The sequence below is a fragment of the Rhinopithecus roxellana genome, chromosome 14 (assembly GCF_007565055.1).
Source record: "Rhinopithecus roxellana isolate Shanxi Qingling chromosome 14, ASM756505v1, whole genome shotgun sequence".
NCBI classification, from domain to species: domain Eukaryota; kingdom Metazoa; phylum Chordata; class Mammalia; order Primates; family Cercopithecidae; genus Rhinopithecus; species Rhinopithecus roxellana.
The window spans coordinates 21,856,999-21,873,047 of NC_044562.1; the positions used below are offsets into that span (position 1 = coordinate 21,856,999).

The 16,049-nt window shown below is 37.3% G+C and overlaps 1 protein-coding gene across 6 annotated transcripts in view; it reads right to left on the reverse strand.

Annotated features, from left to right (window-relative positions):
- AGFG1 (ArfGAP with FG repeats 1) overlaps positions 1-16,049 on the reverse strand; it is an 81,215-nt gene that overhangs the window by 4,842 nt on the left and 60,324 nt on the right. For 3 of the 6 annotated variants that reach the window (XM_010375608.2, XM_010375612.2, XM_030916280.1), the window contains 5 exons: positions 15,093-15,302; positions 13,873-14,053; positions 12,200-12,279; positions 11,904-11,996; positions 424-471 (listed from right to left, as the gene is read on the reverse strand). In XM_010375608.2, the coding sequence (XP_010373910.2) occupies positions 424-471; positions 11,904-11,996; positions 12,200-12,279; positions 13,873-14,053; positions 15,093-15,302 (612 nt within the window). The remainder of the gene's footprint in view (positions 1-423; positions 472-11,903; positions 11,997-12,199; positions 12,280-13,872; positions 14,054-15,092; positions 15,303-16,049) is intronic. The other 3 variants (XM_010375613.2, XM_010375611.2, XM_010375610.2) reach the window with 1 other exon arrangement.

Below are 16,049 nucleotides of genomic sequence, written 5' to 3' on the forward strand. Positions count from 1 at the left end.
AATGCACTGACATAACTGACAAATCACTTTAAAAGAGCACTAAAAAGCAAAACTTGGATACAGTTAAGCAAAACCAAACTCCATGGAATAATGCAGTAAAATGGTTTGGTGTATCAAAAAGGCATGACTCAAAGTACCATGAATTCAAACTCAAGAAAAAGAATCAAAACGGCTATTAACATTCTAATATGACCACGTAGGTAAGCAGTAATGCTTTTCAGCATTTACACATAAATCACTAAAAAATTTCCATGTAATTTTAAATACAATGTAATCCCAATGCCACACATCCATGCCCACTCTATTTTAAAACATGGAAAAAAACTTAATTCCACATGCAGGGATCCAGAACACTAGCAGAAGCTTCCACAAGCAGGTAGACAAATTGCCACACAAATCTAGATATTAATTGTGGCCACCTACCAAAATGAGCGTGAGGAAACACTTGAGAATGCATTGCTCCAGAAAGGCCTTATGGAAAGCCATAAAGAGACCAACGTCAATTAATGTATGGATAACTATTGTTAAAATAAAAGTATATTTGTTTCATTAAGAAGTTGTAAAATTCGAGCGTACTGTTGCTAAGGGGGTAGCATAATACATAACAAAAACACATTCACAAAATAAGCCTTTTAATTTCAACTATATTCATGACACTGTAATATTTATACTGTTTGAAATAAAGGGGAGATTAGAATAATAAATAAATTAAGAAACAGTGATGAAATTTTTTAAACAAATAAGCATCAACTTTTTCATAGTCATTAAAAAACACTTTGTAGGCATCATAAGCTACATCCAAATACGCTACTCATAGCATCATATGAGACTATCCAGCATCTACATTTAGGATCAAAACCAAGTCTTGGGGGAGAGCGCATGAACAATGCTAGATTGTTTTATTTACAAATCAGCACATTAACTAGAAATACACAAATAACTCAAATGAACTAATTAAGTATTACAAGGGAAAAATTATTAAATATTCTAGTTCAAGAGAAAGGTAAGCAGTATTTACAGGTTAAAATACAATGGCTGAAAGAGAGAGAGAAAAGAAAAATGCATCTTGTACAGATCTTACTCACCTGGTATGTTGAGAACAGACAGGTTATATATAAATTAACACAAAGTAAACTTAAATTGTTAAATAATAGAATCTTTTGTTTGTTCGTTTTAACAATCTGAAGTAAGATTGTACCGACAATGTATTTCCATTGATTTAAAATTAGAATACTTTTAAAACTGGCATAAGAATGATTAAAAAATTGAATGGTTCTGAGTTGTGGTTCTGTCATTTTCTGGTTGCATGATGTTTCTTTATTTTATAAGCTTCAGTTTCCTCATTTGCAAATGAGGTGGAGGAATAGAGATAATAGTATCTATACTTCACAAAGCTGCTGTGAATAAATGTAGCAACAAATTAAAGTGCTTTGCAATAAATACTCAATGAATGTAACTTTCTTGCTAACTTAAAGTGTCACTGTGTTCCAAATACAAAAAAAGGTTAACTGAGGGAGAAGGGCCTGTGAAAGATAAATGTGGCCCGTATATTTATCTACTTTCTTTTTTTCTTTTTGAGACGGAGTCTTGCTCTGTCGCCCAGACTGGAGTGCAGTGGCGCAATCTCAGCTCACTGCAAGCTCCACCTCCTAGGTTCACGCCATTCTCCTGCCTCAGCCTCCAGAGTAGCTGGGACTATAGGCGCCGGACAGCACGCCCAGCTACCTTTTTTGTATGTTTAGTAGAGACAGGGTTTCACCGTGTTAGCCAGGATGGTCTCGATCTGATCTCAGAATCTGCCTGCCTCGGCCTCCCAAAGTGCTGGGATTACAGGTGTGAGCCACTGCGCCAGGTCTTATCTACTTTCTTAAAGCACTTTACAGGCTGGCTTGCAGCAGTACTGCATTAATGACATTAAATTGTGTTTATTCCAGCATTTCTCATATGTGTTTAGACACAGAACACTTGTCCATAGAATTTTGTTAACAATGTTACAGGAGACATGTTTCACAAAATGCACTGGCAAAAACTGACTTTTAGCCAATAGTGACTGTTAACCAGTATTAATCACTATACCTCAGCCTGTAACAAAGATGCCCCCACAAGCTCTGGTCCTGAACTGCTCTAAACTTTTTTAAGACTTTTTATAGCTTTCTGAAATATAATTCACATACTACACACAACTCATTCACTTCAAGTATAGAATTCAATGTTTCTTTAAATATATTCACAGACTTGTACAACCACCATCACAATCTAATTTTAGAATATTTTCATGCCCCTCAAAAGAAACATGATACCTATCAGCTGTCACTTCCCATGCTGCCCCACCACTAAAACCCAGCCCTCGTCAATCATTGATCTACTTTTTCTTTCTAATTCTGGACATTTCATACAAATGGCACCACAAATATGTGGCCTTTTGTGACGAGTTTCTTTTGCTCAGCAGAATGTTTTCAAGGTCCATCCATATTGTAGCATCTATCAATGCTTCATCACTTTTTATTATCAAATACTTTGTCATAGTGTGACTATTCAACATTTGGCTTCATCAGCTGACGGGCACTTGGGTTGTTTCTACTTCTTAGCGATGATAAATATTGATGCTATGAACATTTGTGTACAAATTTTTGTGCAGATGTATGTTTTCATTCCTCGCTGGTATATTCCTAATAGTGGCACTCTGCTAGGTTATATGGTGACTCCATGATGACCATTTTGAGGAACTGCCAAAATGTTTTCCAAAGGGTTGTACCATTTTATATTCCCACAAGCAATATATGAGGTTTCCATTTCTCACCTCCTTACATTGTTCATTATTGTCTTTTCTTTTATTGACCATCTGTATGTCTTCTTAGGGAAATATCTATTCAAATATTTTGTTCACTTTTTAATTGGGTTGTCTTTTTATTTTTATTGTTTAGCTGTTACGAGTTCTTTATATATTCTGAATACAAGTCCTTTATCAGATGTAGGATTTACAAATATTTCCTCCAGACTGCTATCAAGTTTAATATTTCTATTGTGTTAATTTTTACAACTTTCCTGTCTTTCTTGTTTTAATTACCAAATTGGTAATTTTCATTTCTGGTTCCTTTTTAAAATACCAATTGTAGATTATTAAATATTAGAGATGTCCAAATATTAAGAGTTAACTGAGAGGCTGAAAGCACAGGGAGAGCAAATCAGCAGCAATTCTATAAACAAAATATGTCCTTCACAGCCCAAGGTAACTTTCCACTTAGGGTTTTTTCTTTGCTTTTGCTCAGCTACCTCCAACCCTTTTTTGTATTAATCCTCACTTCCAGAGTATGCTAGGCAAGTGAAGTGAGCCTTCTAAGTATTCAGATACAAGGAATAGTACATAATATTAATTTGGTATGTTTCATCCATGTGAAACTAAAGTATAAATATGGAGGCAATTGTACTGGAACAAAAATAGTGTTGGTGCAGAAGCATTCTGGGTATTAATTTAAGATCAGCCACTACGGAATTATGAAACTTTAAGGCAAATTCATTAATCTTAGCAAATCGGTTTCGACCTAGGTAATAAAACAAAGATATGAGGGCCAGATGCCATCCAACAAGCTCTGCATTTCGGTAAGTACCTTTCCTTGGGGAAAAAAATCTTTGAAACCATTCATTCATTAAAATAAATGCTAGGAAATAATAACTATTCATTCAGTGACAAAGGAGAGACCTAAGAGTTATAAAAATTTCCTACTATTTAAAAATTATTTTACCTCTATTAAGGGCTATGGGGGAAAAAAAAACTAAATATCATAGAATCGGAAAATTAAGCCATAACAGGCTAATCTCCTAATGAGAGTTACTATGCAATATTACAGTTTTGTAAAAAGCTAAAGCCCCAGAAGGGAGTTCCAAAATGGCCGAATAGGAACAGCTCCAGTCAATGGCTCCCAGCTTGAGCGACTCAGAAGACAGGTGGTTTCTGCATTTCCAACTGAGGTACTGGGCTCATCTCATTGGCACTGGTTGGACAGTGAGTGCAGCCCACAGAGTGTGAGCTGAAGCAGGGCAGGGCATCCCCTTACCCGAGAAGTGCAAGGCGTCAGGAAATTCCCTTTCCTAGCCAAGGGAAGTTGTGACAGACAGTACCTGGAAAATCAGGACACTCCTGCCCTAATACTGCGCTTTTCCAATGGTCTTAGCAAACGGCACACCAGAAGATTATATCCCATGCCTGGCTCGGCAAGTCCCACGCCCATGGAGCCTTGCGCACTACTAGCTCAGCAGTCCTAGATAGAACTGGGAGGCGACAACAAGGCTGTGGGAGGGGCGTCCGCTATTACTGAGGCTTGACTTGGTAAACAAACCAGCCAGGAAGCTTGAACTGGGCGGAGCCCACCGCAGCTCAATGAGGCCTGCCTGCCTCTATAGACTCCACCTCTAAGGACAGGGCATAGCTGAACAAAACGCAGCAGAAACTTCTGTAGACCTAAACGTCTCTGTCTGACAGCTTTGAAGAGAGCAGTGGTTCTCCCAGCATGGAGTGTGAGATCTGAGAATGGACAGACTGTCTCCTCAAGAGGGTCCTTGATCCCCTAGTAGCCTAACTGGTACACACCTCCCAGTAGGGGCCGACTGACACCTCATACAGCCTGGTGCCCCTTGAGACAAAGCTTCCAGAGGAAGGATCAGGCAGCAATATTTGCTATTTTGCAATATTTGCTATTCTGTAGCCTCTGCTAGTGATACCGAGGCAAACAGGGTCTGGAGTAGACCTCCAGCAAACTCCAACAGACCTGCAGCTGAGGGTCCTGACTGTTAGAAGGAAAAGTAACAAACAGAAAGGCATTGCATCAACATTAACAAAAAGGACATCCAAACCAAAACCCCATCTGTAGGTCACCATCATCAAAGACCAAAGGTAGATAAAACCACAAAGATGGGGAGAAACCAGAGCAGAAAAGCTGGAAATTCTAAAAACCAGAGTGCCTCTTCTCCTCCAAAGCATCACATCTCCTCACCAGCAATGAAACAAAGCAGGATGGAGAATGACTTTGACAAGCTGACTGAAGTAGGCTTCAGAAGATCGGTAATAACAAACTTCTCCGAGCTAAAGGAGGATGTTCGAACCCATCACAAGGAAGCTAAAAACCTTGAAAAAAGATTAGACGAATGGCAAACCATAATAAACAGCATAGGGAAGATCTTAAATGACCTGATGGAGCTGAAAACCATAGCACGAGAACTACATGACACATGCACAAGCTTCAGTAGCTGATTCAATCAAGTGGAAGACAGGGTATCAGTGATTGAAGATCAAATGAATGAAATGAAGAGAGAAGAGAAGTTTAGAGAAAAAGAGTAAAAAGAAACAAAGCCTCCAAGAAATACAGGACTATGTGAAAAGACCAAAACTACATCTGATTGGTATACCAGAAAGTGACAGGGAGAATGGAACCAAGCTGGAAAACACTCTTCAGGATAGTATCCAGGAGAACTTCCTCAACCTAGCAAGGCAGGCCAACATTCAAATTCGAGAAATACAGAGAAGGCCACAAAGATAATCCTCAAGAGGAGCAATGCCAAGATACATAATTGTCAGCTTTACCAAGCTTGAAATGAAGGAAAAAATGTTAAGGGCACCCAGAGAGAAAGGTTGGGCTACCCACAAAGGGAAGCCCATTAGATTAACAGCGGATCTCTCAGTAGAAACTCTACAAGCCAGAAGAGGGTGGGGGCCAATATTTAACATTCTTAAAGAAAAGAATTTTCAAACCACAATTTCATATCCATACAAACTAAGCTTCATTCCAAACTAAGCTTCATAAGCGAAGGAGAAATAAAATCTTTTATAGACAAGCAAATGCTGAGAGATTTTGTCACCACCAGGCCTGCCTTACAAGAGCTCCTGAAGGAAGCACTAAACATGGAAAGGAACAACCAGTACCAGTCACTGCAAAAACATGTCAAATTGTAAAGACCATCGATGCTAGGAAGAAACTGCATCAACTAACGAGCAAAATAACCAGCTAACATCATAATGACAGGATCAAATTCACACGTAAGAATATTAACCTTAAATGTAAATGGGCTAAATGCCCCAATTAAAAGAGACAGACTGACTTTGGGAGGCCGAGGCGGGCAGATCACGAAGTCAGGAGATCGACACCATCCTAGCTAACACGGTGAAACCCCGTTTCTACTAAAAATACAAAAAAATTAGCTGGGCATGGTGGTGGGTGCCTGCAGTCCCAGTTACTCGGGAGGCTGAGGCAGGAGAATGGTGTGAACCCAGGAGGCGGAGCCTGCAGTGAGCCAAGATCACGCCACAGCACTCCAGCCTGGGTGACAAAGTGAGACTCTGTCTCCAAAAAAAAAAAAAAAAAAAAAAAAAAAAAACACACAGACTGGCAAATTGGATAGAGTCAAGACCCATCAGTGTGCTGTATTCAGGAGACCCATCTCACATACAGAGACATACATAGGCTCAAAATAAAGGGATGGAGGAAGATCTACTAAGCAAATGGAAAACAAAAAAAAAAAAGCAGGGGTTCAATCCTAGTCTCTGATAAAACAGACTTTAAACCAACAAAGATCAAAAGAGACAAAGAAGGCCATTACATAATGATAAAGGGATCAATTCAACAAGAAGAGCTAATGATCCTAAATATATATGCACCCAATACAGGAGCACCCAGATTCAAAAAGTAAGTCCACAAAGAGACTTAGACTCCCACACAATAATAATGGGCGACTTTAACACCCCACTGTCAACATTAGACAGATCAATGAGACAGAAAGTTAACAAGGATATCGACAGAAAGGTAACAAGGATATCCAGGACTTGAACTCAGCTCTGCACCAAGAGGACCTAATAGACATCTACAGAACTCTCCACCCCAAATCAACAGAATATACATTCCTCTTAGTACCACACTGCACTTACACCAAAACTGACCACACAATTGGAAGTAAATTACTCCTCAGCAAATGTAAAAGAACAGAAACTGTAACAAACTGTCTCTCAGACCACAGTGCAATCAAATTAAAACTCAGGATTAAGAAACTCACTCAAACCAAACAACTACATGGAAACTGAACAACCTGCTACTGAATGACTACTGGGTACATAACGAAATGAAGGCAGAAATAAAGATGTTCTTTGAAACCAATGAGAACAAAGACATAACATACCAGAATCTCTGGGACACATTTAAAGCAGTGTGTAAAGGGAAATTTATAGCACTAAATGCCCGTAAGAGAAAGCAGGAAAGATCTAAAGTTGACACCCTAACATCACAATTAAAAGAACTAGAGAAGCAAGAGCAAACACATTCAAAAGCTAGCAGAAGGCAAGAAATAACTAAGATCACAGCAGAACTGAAGGAGATAGAGACACAAAACAAACACTTCAAAAAAAAAAATCAATGAATCCAGGAGCTGGTTTTTTGAAAAGATCAACAAAATTGATAGACCACTAGGCAAGACTAATAAAGAAGAAGAGAAAAGAATCAAACAGACACAATAAAAAATGATAAAGGGGATATCACCACTGATCCCACAGAAATACAAACTACCATCAGAGAATACTATAAACACCTCTACGCAAATAAACTAGAAAACTTGGAAGAAACTGATCAATTCCTGGACATATACACTCTCCCAAGACTAAACCAGGAAGAAGTTGAATCCCTGAATAGACCAATAACAGGCTCTGAAATTGATAATAGCCTACCAACCAAAAAAAAGTCCAGGACCAGACAGATTCACAGCCGAATTCTACCAGAGGTACAAAGAGGAGCTGGTACTATTCCTTCTGAAACTATTCCAATCAATAGAAAAAGAGGGAATCCTCCCTAACTCATTTTATGAGGCCAGCATCATCCTGATACCAAAGCCTGGAAGAGACACAACATAAAAAGAGAATTTCAGACCAATATCCTTGATGAACATCGATGCAAACATCCTCAATAAAATACTGGCAAACCGAATCCAGCAGCACATCAAAAAGCTTATCCACCGTGATCAAGTTGGCTTCATCCCTGGAATGCAAGGCTGGTTCAACATACACAAATCAATAAATGTAATCCAGCATATAAACAGAAACAAAGGCAAAAACCACATGATTATCTCAATAGATGCAGAAAAGGCCGTTGACAAAATTCAACAGCCCTTCAACCTAAAAACTCTCAATAAACTAGGTATTCATGGAATGTAGCTCAAAATGATAAGAGCTATTTACGACAAACCCACAGCCAATATCATACTGAATGGGCAAAAACTGGAAGTATTCCCTTTGAAAACTGGCATAAGACAGGGATGCCCTCACTTACCACTCCTATTCAACATAGTGTTGAAAGTTCTGGCCAGGGCAACCAGGCAGGAGAAAGAAATAAAGGCTATTTGAAAACTGGCATAAGACAGGGATGCCCTCACTTACCACTCCTATTCAACATAGTGTTGAAAGTTCTGGCCAGGGCAACCAGGCAGGAGAAAGAAATAAAGGCTATTCAATTAGGAAAAGAGGAAGTCAAATTGTCCCTGTTTGCAGATGACATGACTGTATATTTAGAAAACCCCATAGTCTCAGCCCAAAGCCTCAGGATACAAAATCAATGTGCAAAAATCACAAACATTCCTATACACCAATAGTAGACAGAGCGCCAAATCATGAGTGAACTCCCATTCACAACTGTTTCAAAGAGAATAAAATACCTACGAATCCAACTTACAAGGGATGTGAAGGACCTCTTCAAGGAGAACTACAAACCACTGCTCAATGAAATAAAAGAGGACACAAACAAATGGAAGAACATTCCATGCTCATGGATAGGAAGAATCAGTATTGTGAAAATGACCATACTGCCCAAGGTAATTTACAGATTGAATGCCATCCCCGACAAGCTTTCTTCACAGACCTGGTAAAAACTACTTTAAAGTTCATATGGAACCAAAAAAGAGCCCGCATTGCCAAGACAATCCTAAGCAAAAAGAACAAAGCTGGAGGCATCATGCTACCTGACTTTAAACTATACTGCAAGGCTACAGTAATCAAAACAGCATGGTACTGGTACCAAAACAGAACAGAGCCCTTAGAAATAATACCACACATCTACAACCATTTGATCTTTGACAAACCTGACAAACACAAGAAATGGGAAAAGGATTCCCTATTTAATAAATGGTGCTGGGAAAACTGGCTAGTCCATATGTAGAACGCGGAAACTGGATCCCTTCCTTACACCTTGTATTAAAATTAATTCAAGATGGATTAAAGACTTAAATGTTAGACCTAAAACCATAAAAACCCCAGAAGAAAACCTAGCCAATAACATTCAGGATGTAGGAATGGGCAAGGACTTCATGACTAAAACACCAAAAGCAATGGCCACAAAAGCCAAAATAGACAGATGGGATCTAATTAAACTAAAGAGCTTCTGCACAGCAAAAGAAACTACCATCATAGTGAACAGGCAACCTACAGAATGGGAGAAAATTTCTTCAATCTACTCATCTGACAAAGGGCTAATATCCAGAATCTACAAGGAACTTAAACAAATTCACAAGAAAAAATCAAACAACCCTATCAAAAAGTGGACAAAGGATATGAACAGACAGACACTTCTCAAAAGACAACATTTATTGCAGCCAACAGACACATGAAAAAATGCTCATTATCACCGGCCATCAGAGAAATGTAAATCAAAACTACAATGAGATACTATCTCACACCAGTTAGAATGGCAATCATTAAAAAGTCAGGAAATAGGTGCTGGAGAGAATGTGGAGAAATAGGAACACTTTTACACTGTTGGTGGGAATGTAAACTAGTTCAACCAGGCCGGGCGCGGTGGTTCAAGCCTGTAATCCCAGCACTTTGGGAGGCCGAGACGGGCGGATCACGAGGTCAGGAGATCGACACCATCCTGGCTAACACGGTGAAACCCCGTCTCTACTAAAAAATACAAAAAACTAGCCGGGCGAGGTGGTGGGCGCTTGTAGTCCCAGCTACTTGGGAGGCTGAGGCAGGAGAATGGCGTGAACCTGGGAGGCGGAGCTTGCAGTGAGCTGAGATCCGGCCACTGCACTCCAGCCTGGGCGACAGAGTGAGACTCCGTCTCAAAAAAAAAAAAAAAACTTTCATACTCTAAATAAAACAAGCAAAATAAGGCCCTTAACTCTAATGACAGAACCAACTCAGAGGTATAGTCATGAAAGGAAAATAACAGGTCTGATTTACGGAGCATATGCTGTAATGTGAAGACCATACAGGGTAAATGTGCATCATCTAATTTTACAACAAACCTGCCAGCAAGAGAATACTGTTCACATTCTATAGAGAGGGACAACATGAAGGCTCAAAGAAGTTAGGTCAACACGATTAGGCTCAGCCAAAGCGTAATTTGAGTTTCCATTCATCAGTTCTTAAATGAAGTTATAATATCTATAAATATCTCAATAGCATCTTGTGAGCAAGTTTATCACAATAAATGTTTGAACATTCCCCTATCATTCTTACCCCATTCAGTAAAAGAACAAAATTCAAAAGGCTTTCTTATGGTCAACCAGAAGTAACTATAAATCAGAATTCGAACACGAGTTTGGCTGGCTGTACTCAAAATATGTCCAATTAACTTTTTTGGGCCTGTTCCCTCAGCTGTCACACAATTAAAATATCTATTTAATACAGCTGAGTGGATTAAATGAGGCAATATACAAAAACCCATTGTATCATGAGACATTTTACAAACTCAGTCCACAAAATGAAAACAGTTTGCTAAGAAACAGAAACACTGCACATATCACACACCTAATGAAGATATTATACAAATGGAAATTTAAAACAATCATTTAATTCATTTGAATTAAAACAAACTATTTTTTTAAAGTTAAATTTTGTGTGAAATTCAAATACTTGTTATCAAATATCTATTATGTTAGTTACCAACAAAGTGAAGACATTTATGTGAAAATAGTTACAGCTCAAATTTCTAATACTGTGATTCTTAATCTTGTCAATGACAGAGAGATTTACTAAAAACTAGTAATTCTTAATGGTTTGATTTGATTTCAATGTTACAAGTACCTAATCTCTCAAGATTTCATATCAACATTGGCTGTAACTGGAATTTAGGCTTTAGTTCTAAATTACTGTGACATACACACAAAAAGCATACAAACTCTAGATTTAATGGATACCCAGCCATACGAAATGTATCCTGCTGACATTCTAAGATATTGGCAAATATCTCTGGTGTTTAAGGTAATATGACAAAAATCAAGAGGTATGATGTGAGAAAAATGTGACTGGCTTACAGTATGAATCAAAAAGAAAAAAATGGAGAAAATAAAGAGAATTAAGGGAAAAAATTATCAAAAGAGAAAATATTCAGTATTATACCCACAACTGAATCAAGTTTCCACAACTTAAAAAATATACACACTTGAAAGAGATATTCACTAGAAAAAGACCTAATAATTAAGAATTCACATAATAAAGTCATCTGATACAATCTCATAGGGAAAATAAAAACTTCTCGTAAAATGGTTCCATTAAGACTGCATGAATTACAACCAGTAATTCTGAAACTAGACCACCAAATATGTCTAAATTGCTCTGTTCAAGTCCCATCTCTGTCATAAACGTTCTGTGGAGTCTCATCTCCATGTCTGGGCTTCCCTACCTGAAAAATGAAAGCTTTAACTAGAAAGGGCAGACACTAGATAATTTCTAAGGTCCCTCTGAACTGTTAAATGCTAGGATTTTATGAACTTTCAGCTAGAATTTGTCTTTATGGACAAACTCCTCTATCCATCTGCCATTCACTTCACTAAGAAAGAGGCCCCATTTTCTGGTGTTCTTCACATGGTATCTTTGTTGATAAACACCTTCCCCAAAGCTTACTGTTCTACTGACTGTCTCTTTTTCTTACCTGTTGCTCCTCTGGCATTGGTCTGAAATGGATTTGTAGAAGATGCCACAGAAGGACCAGCAGCAGCAACAAATGGATTTGTGGAAGGCGTAGCTTTAAAAAAGTATAAAATACACTATAAAATCCTAATACATTTTATATTTAAGATTTAAATTATTTGTTCACTATATTTATCAAGACAGAAAACTCAAGGATTCTGGTAACAAATCATTGCTTTGACTCCTAAGAAAATGCTACACAATATATACTTGGGTTCTTTATAAAAAAAACACAGTATATATACCAGAAGCACATACCTCCAAATGGAGCAGGCACACTTGATGAAGCAGGCTGTGTCTGTGCAGAAGCACCCACTGGCACTGTTCCAAAAACATTGCTGAGAACAAATATTGAAAGAGTTCATTTATTTTTTTCTTAAAAAAAAGAGAAAGTAAGGATAATCGATCTACAGGGTAGCCATAAAATAATGAACATATCATGTATCATAGCATCAGTTATCAACACAAAGAAAAATTAAGACATTTAAGTGTAAAGATGTAATAAAATAAACAATTGTTACTGCTTCATTAAGAATTGTCATAAAAAAATAAAAAATACAAGTAAAACTGAATGCATAGTGGGGAGGAATATGATTACTGCAACGACTAGTACAGTTTGGTGCCACTATCTTAATATTCATGTTAAGACACCAGCAAAAACCATTATTCTAAGCAAACTATCACAAGGACAGAAAACCAAACACTGCACGTTCTCACTCATAGGTGGGAGTTGAACAACAAGAACACATGGACACACGGTGGGAAACATCACACATGGGGGCCTGTTGGGGGTAGGGGGGCTGGGGGAGGGATAGCATTAGGAGAAATACCTAATGTAAATGATGAGTTGATGAGTGCAGCAAGCCAACATGGCACATGTATACCTACGTAACAAACCCGCATGTTGTGTACATGTACCCTAGAACTTAAAGTACCAAAAAAAAAAAAAAAGACACCAGCAATAGCAAGTTTTACTTGCCATTGTTTTTGCACCATTAATGCAAATATCAATTAATGAAAAGGTAAACAATCTCTCAGAATTATTATAAAGAAAGTTTTAATCTCACAGACCCCATGAAAGGGTCTCAGGTACCCCAAACATTCCATGGATCACACTTTGTGAATCCCTGATGTACTGTAATGTAATATCAATAAATCATGTATTATATATCACGTATGTTTCCAGACTTTATGTTTCTAGAAGTGTTACAACCCTAAGGAAAATAAGCTACTAGGATAACAAAAGAAAGTAGTAAATACAATCCACAGGAATGGAAAACAGAGATGAATAAAACACTGTTACAGGTAAATCTCTTGTATTTCTGAGACTATTTTCGCAACTCTAAAATAAAGACTAGAAGAGTTTTTTACAAGTGTAATGTCCTTAAAATGTGTTAGGCTTCCTACTGCCAAGAATTCTAACAGATATATATGAACATAATAGCAGATGTGCTTATTTATAAATACAAGAATGACACTAAAGAGATATAGAATTGATTTTGGGCTTTGGTGCAAACACTTCTAAAAACCTGTATTTACGACTAAGCCTATAATATGGTACTTTCACTGTGTAATCTTCATGACTAAAAACTGTATTTTTAAAGTATATTATTTGACTACTAAATGGATTCTCTGCTGAGTACAATCTGTAAATAACTGTCCATTTTGAGATGTGTACATGCTCTCAAATACGGTTTAGTGTTCAAAGACAGAACATAACAAAACGTCTGATTCAATGAAAAGATAAAATTATGCCAATTATTCAAGGATTATATTTTAATTAGCAAATTAAATTCAAATTCCTCAAATTTACAGAAGTATTTAAGAACTTTAAAATTATACCTTGAAACAGTCATTTTTCAACTTGATTATTCAAAGTTGGAAAAAAAAGATAAAACACAAAGCAGGAGGGGCTAGCTAAGACAAGGTACCTGCTAGCATTACTTGTGGAAGTATACGCATTACTGGAGGTGGCTGCGGAACTGAAAACGCTGTCTAGTTCTGCCAGGGCTGCATACTTGTCTGAAGATGCACTTGACTGACTGGGAACTGAAACCACAGAACCAACAGGAGCTTTACCTGTGGTCCCAAAGCCACTTCCCTGATCACCACCTGGGAATGAACAAAATCAGGTTACACCAAAGATTTAGTTACACTTTCAACTTATCAACCACATTTGCCATGAAACACCAGTAAACTTAAAATGGATTTAGAGTTAAGCAGGATTCCAAATCATTAATCTAATAAATAACCTGGACCATACAGGACAGGATTAGTTGTTATACATACCACTGTGGTAAAGACAGAATATGTCTTTTAACAAAAATTAAGACTCTGTACCAAAAAAATTTGTCTACATTATGCATAAGCAAGAAACTCGCACAAGTGGATCTTGTTCACGTGACCATACAAATTCATATAATGCTGGACCTAATGTGAACAGTCTATCAATAGCATCATTTCCCTCAGTACTCTCCATGAAAAAATTAGAGACAGTAATAGGAAACATTTATTGAGCACTTACTATGTGCTAGGCACCGTTCTAAATGCCTTACATGCAATAATACTTAGAACACAACTCCATGAGTTTAATGCTTAGAATTATCCATTTTGGAGAGGAGAACAGGCCCAGAGATCAGAATGGAGAATTCCTTTTAGCAACACACACCTGCTATTCACCACTGCCATATGCATTTTTAGAGGCTACTAGCCTTAAGATAAAACTGGATACAAGACTATACTATAAAATTCATGAATTCCTCAAAAAAAAAATATAAAACCCACCAAGATGTTAACGGAAAATTGTTCAAAGTAAATACATCACAGAAACCACCAAATAACCCTCCATTCAGCTCTGCCAATGGGGTTTCTTGGCTCCTTATTGCCAAAGAAAAGTAAAGCATGCCTTCTAGGACAAAATAAAATTTTTCTCAACTAGTAAGACTGAAAGTTTACAAATCAGTTCCTATGTCTTCAGTTTTGTAGTTGATATTTCAGGTACAAAATGTGCCAAGTGAACATTTTACTCAAAATGACAGTGCAGACAAAATTTCTATACAACAACTGAGAAAAGTGTAACATGTTCAGATTTTAATAAATACAACCAAATTAAGAGCACAAATTTGTATTTGTTTTGCTTAAAGCTTGATACCTTGCCCGGCACTGAAGATATTGTCTAAATTAGCAAGTGCTGCATATTTGTCTGCTGTCTGTAAACCAGCTTTGTTCGTTGAAACTTTACTAACAGCTGATGCTGTTTGATGACTCTGGGAAGTATTGAAGGTTCCAAAATCAGCACTGGAGGATTTGGGGAAGTTATCAAAATGAGCAAAATTAGCATTTACTGATGCAGCACTTCCACCTGTAACAGAATAAACAGAGCACTTGAAATTTCTAAGCTTTTCGTAATACCCTCTCATAGACTGTATGATCATTTCTTCCTAAATTAAATGTCCTATAAGCAATCTTACAACATTAAAATCAATGACTGGCAATGGCTTTCAACTGCAAGTGATGTTTTCTAATTTGTAAAAGTAGAATTTTCAAAGGCCTTGGCAACATGTAAAATAACATGTTTCTGTTTATTACCTACCCTGGAATGAAGAATGTAATTCATGGCGGAGGTAACTCCACACTACCTGGTTTGAGATTCAGTTACTTTCTCATCCAAATATACTATGGCCTTTTACTAGTTCTCCCTAAACAGACTGCAAACAAGATGCAAAGTATCTTACTCGGAGGATTTCAAACTTTTGTGGCTCCATGGTGAAACAGTTTAAACAAATCCCAGTGGTAGCAATTAACAATATGTAAAATGTGTTAAGGTGATCCAGAATTTCTTAAAAGATGGTTATTGACATTTACACTTACTTCACTTGAAGAGCTACTATTTAATTCCATATAATAGTTAAATGTGTATACAATATCATGATGTCCACCATAAAATCATGCTGTACCATGTAGTTCAAGGCATTAAAACTACAGTACATAATACATTATAGCAATTTTTGACGTTATAAACCACAATTCACCTAATGGTCACTATTGTATATATCCTGTTAAATCTTTAAAATATGTTCTCTATTATAAAGACCTCCTTAAAGTACTA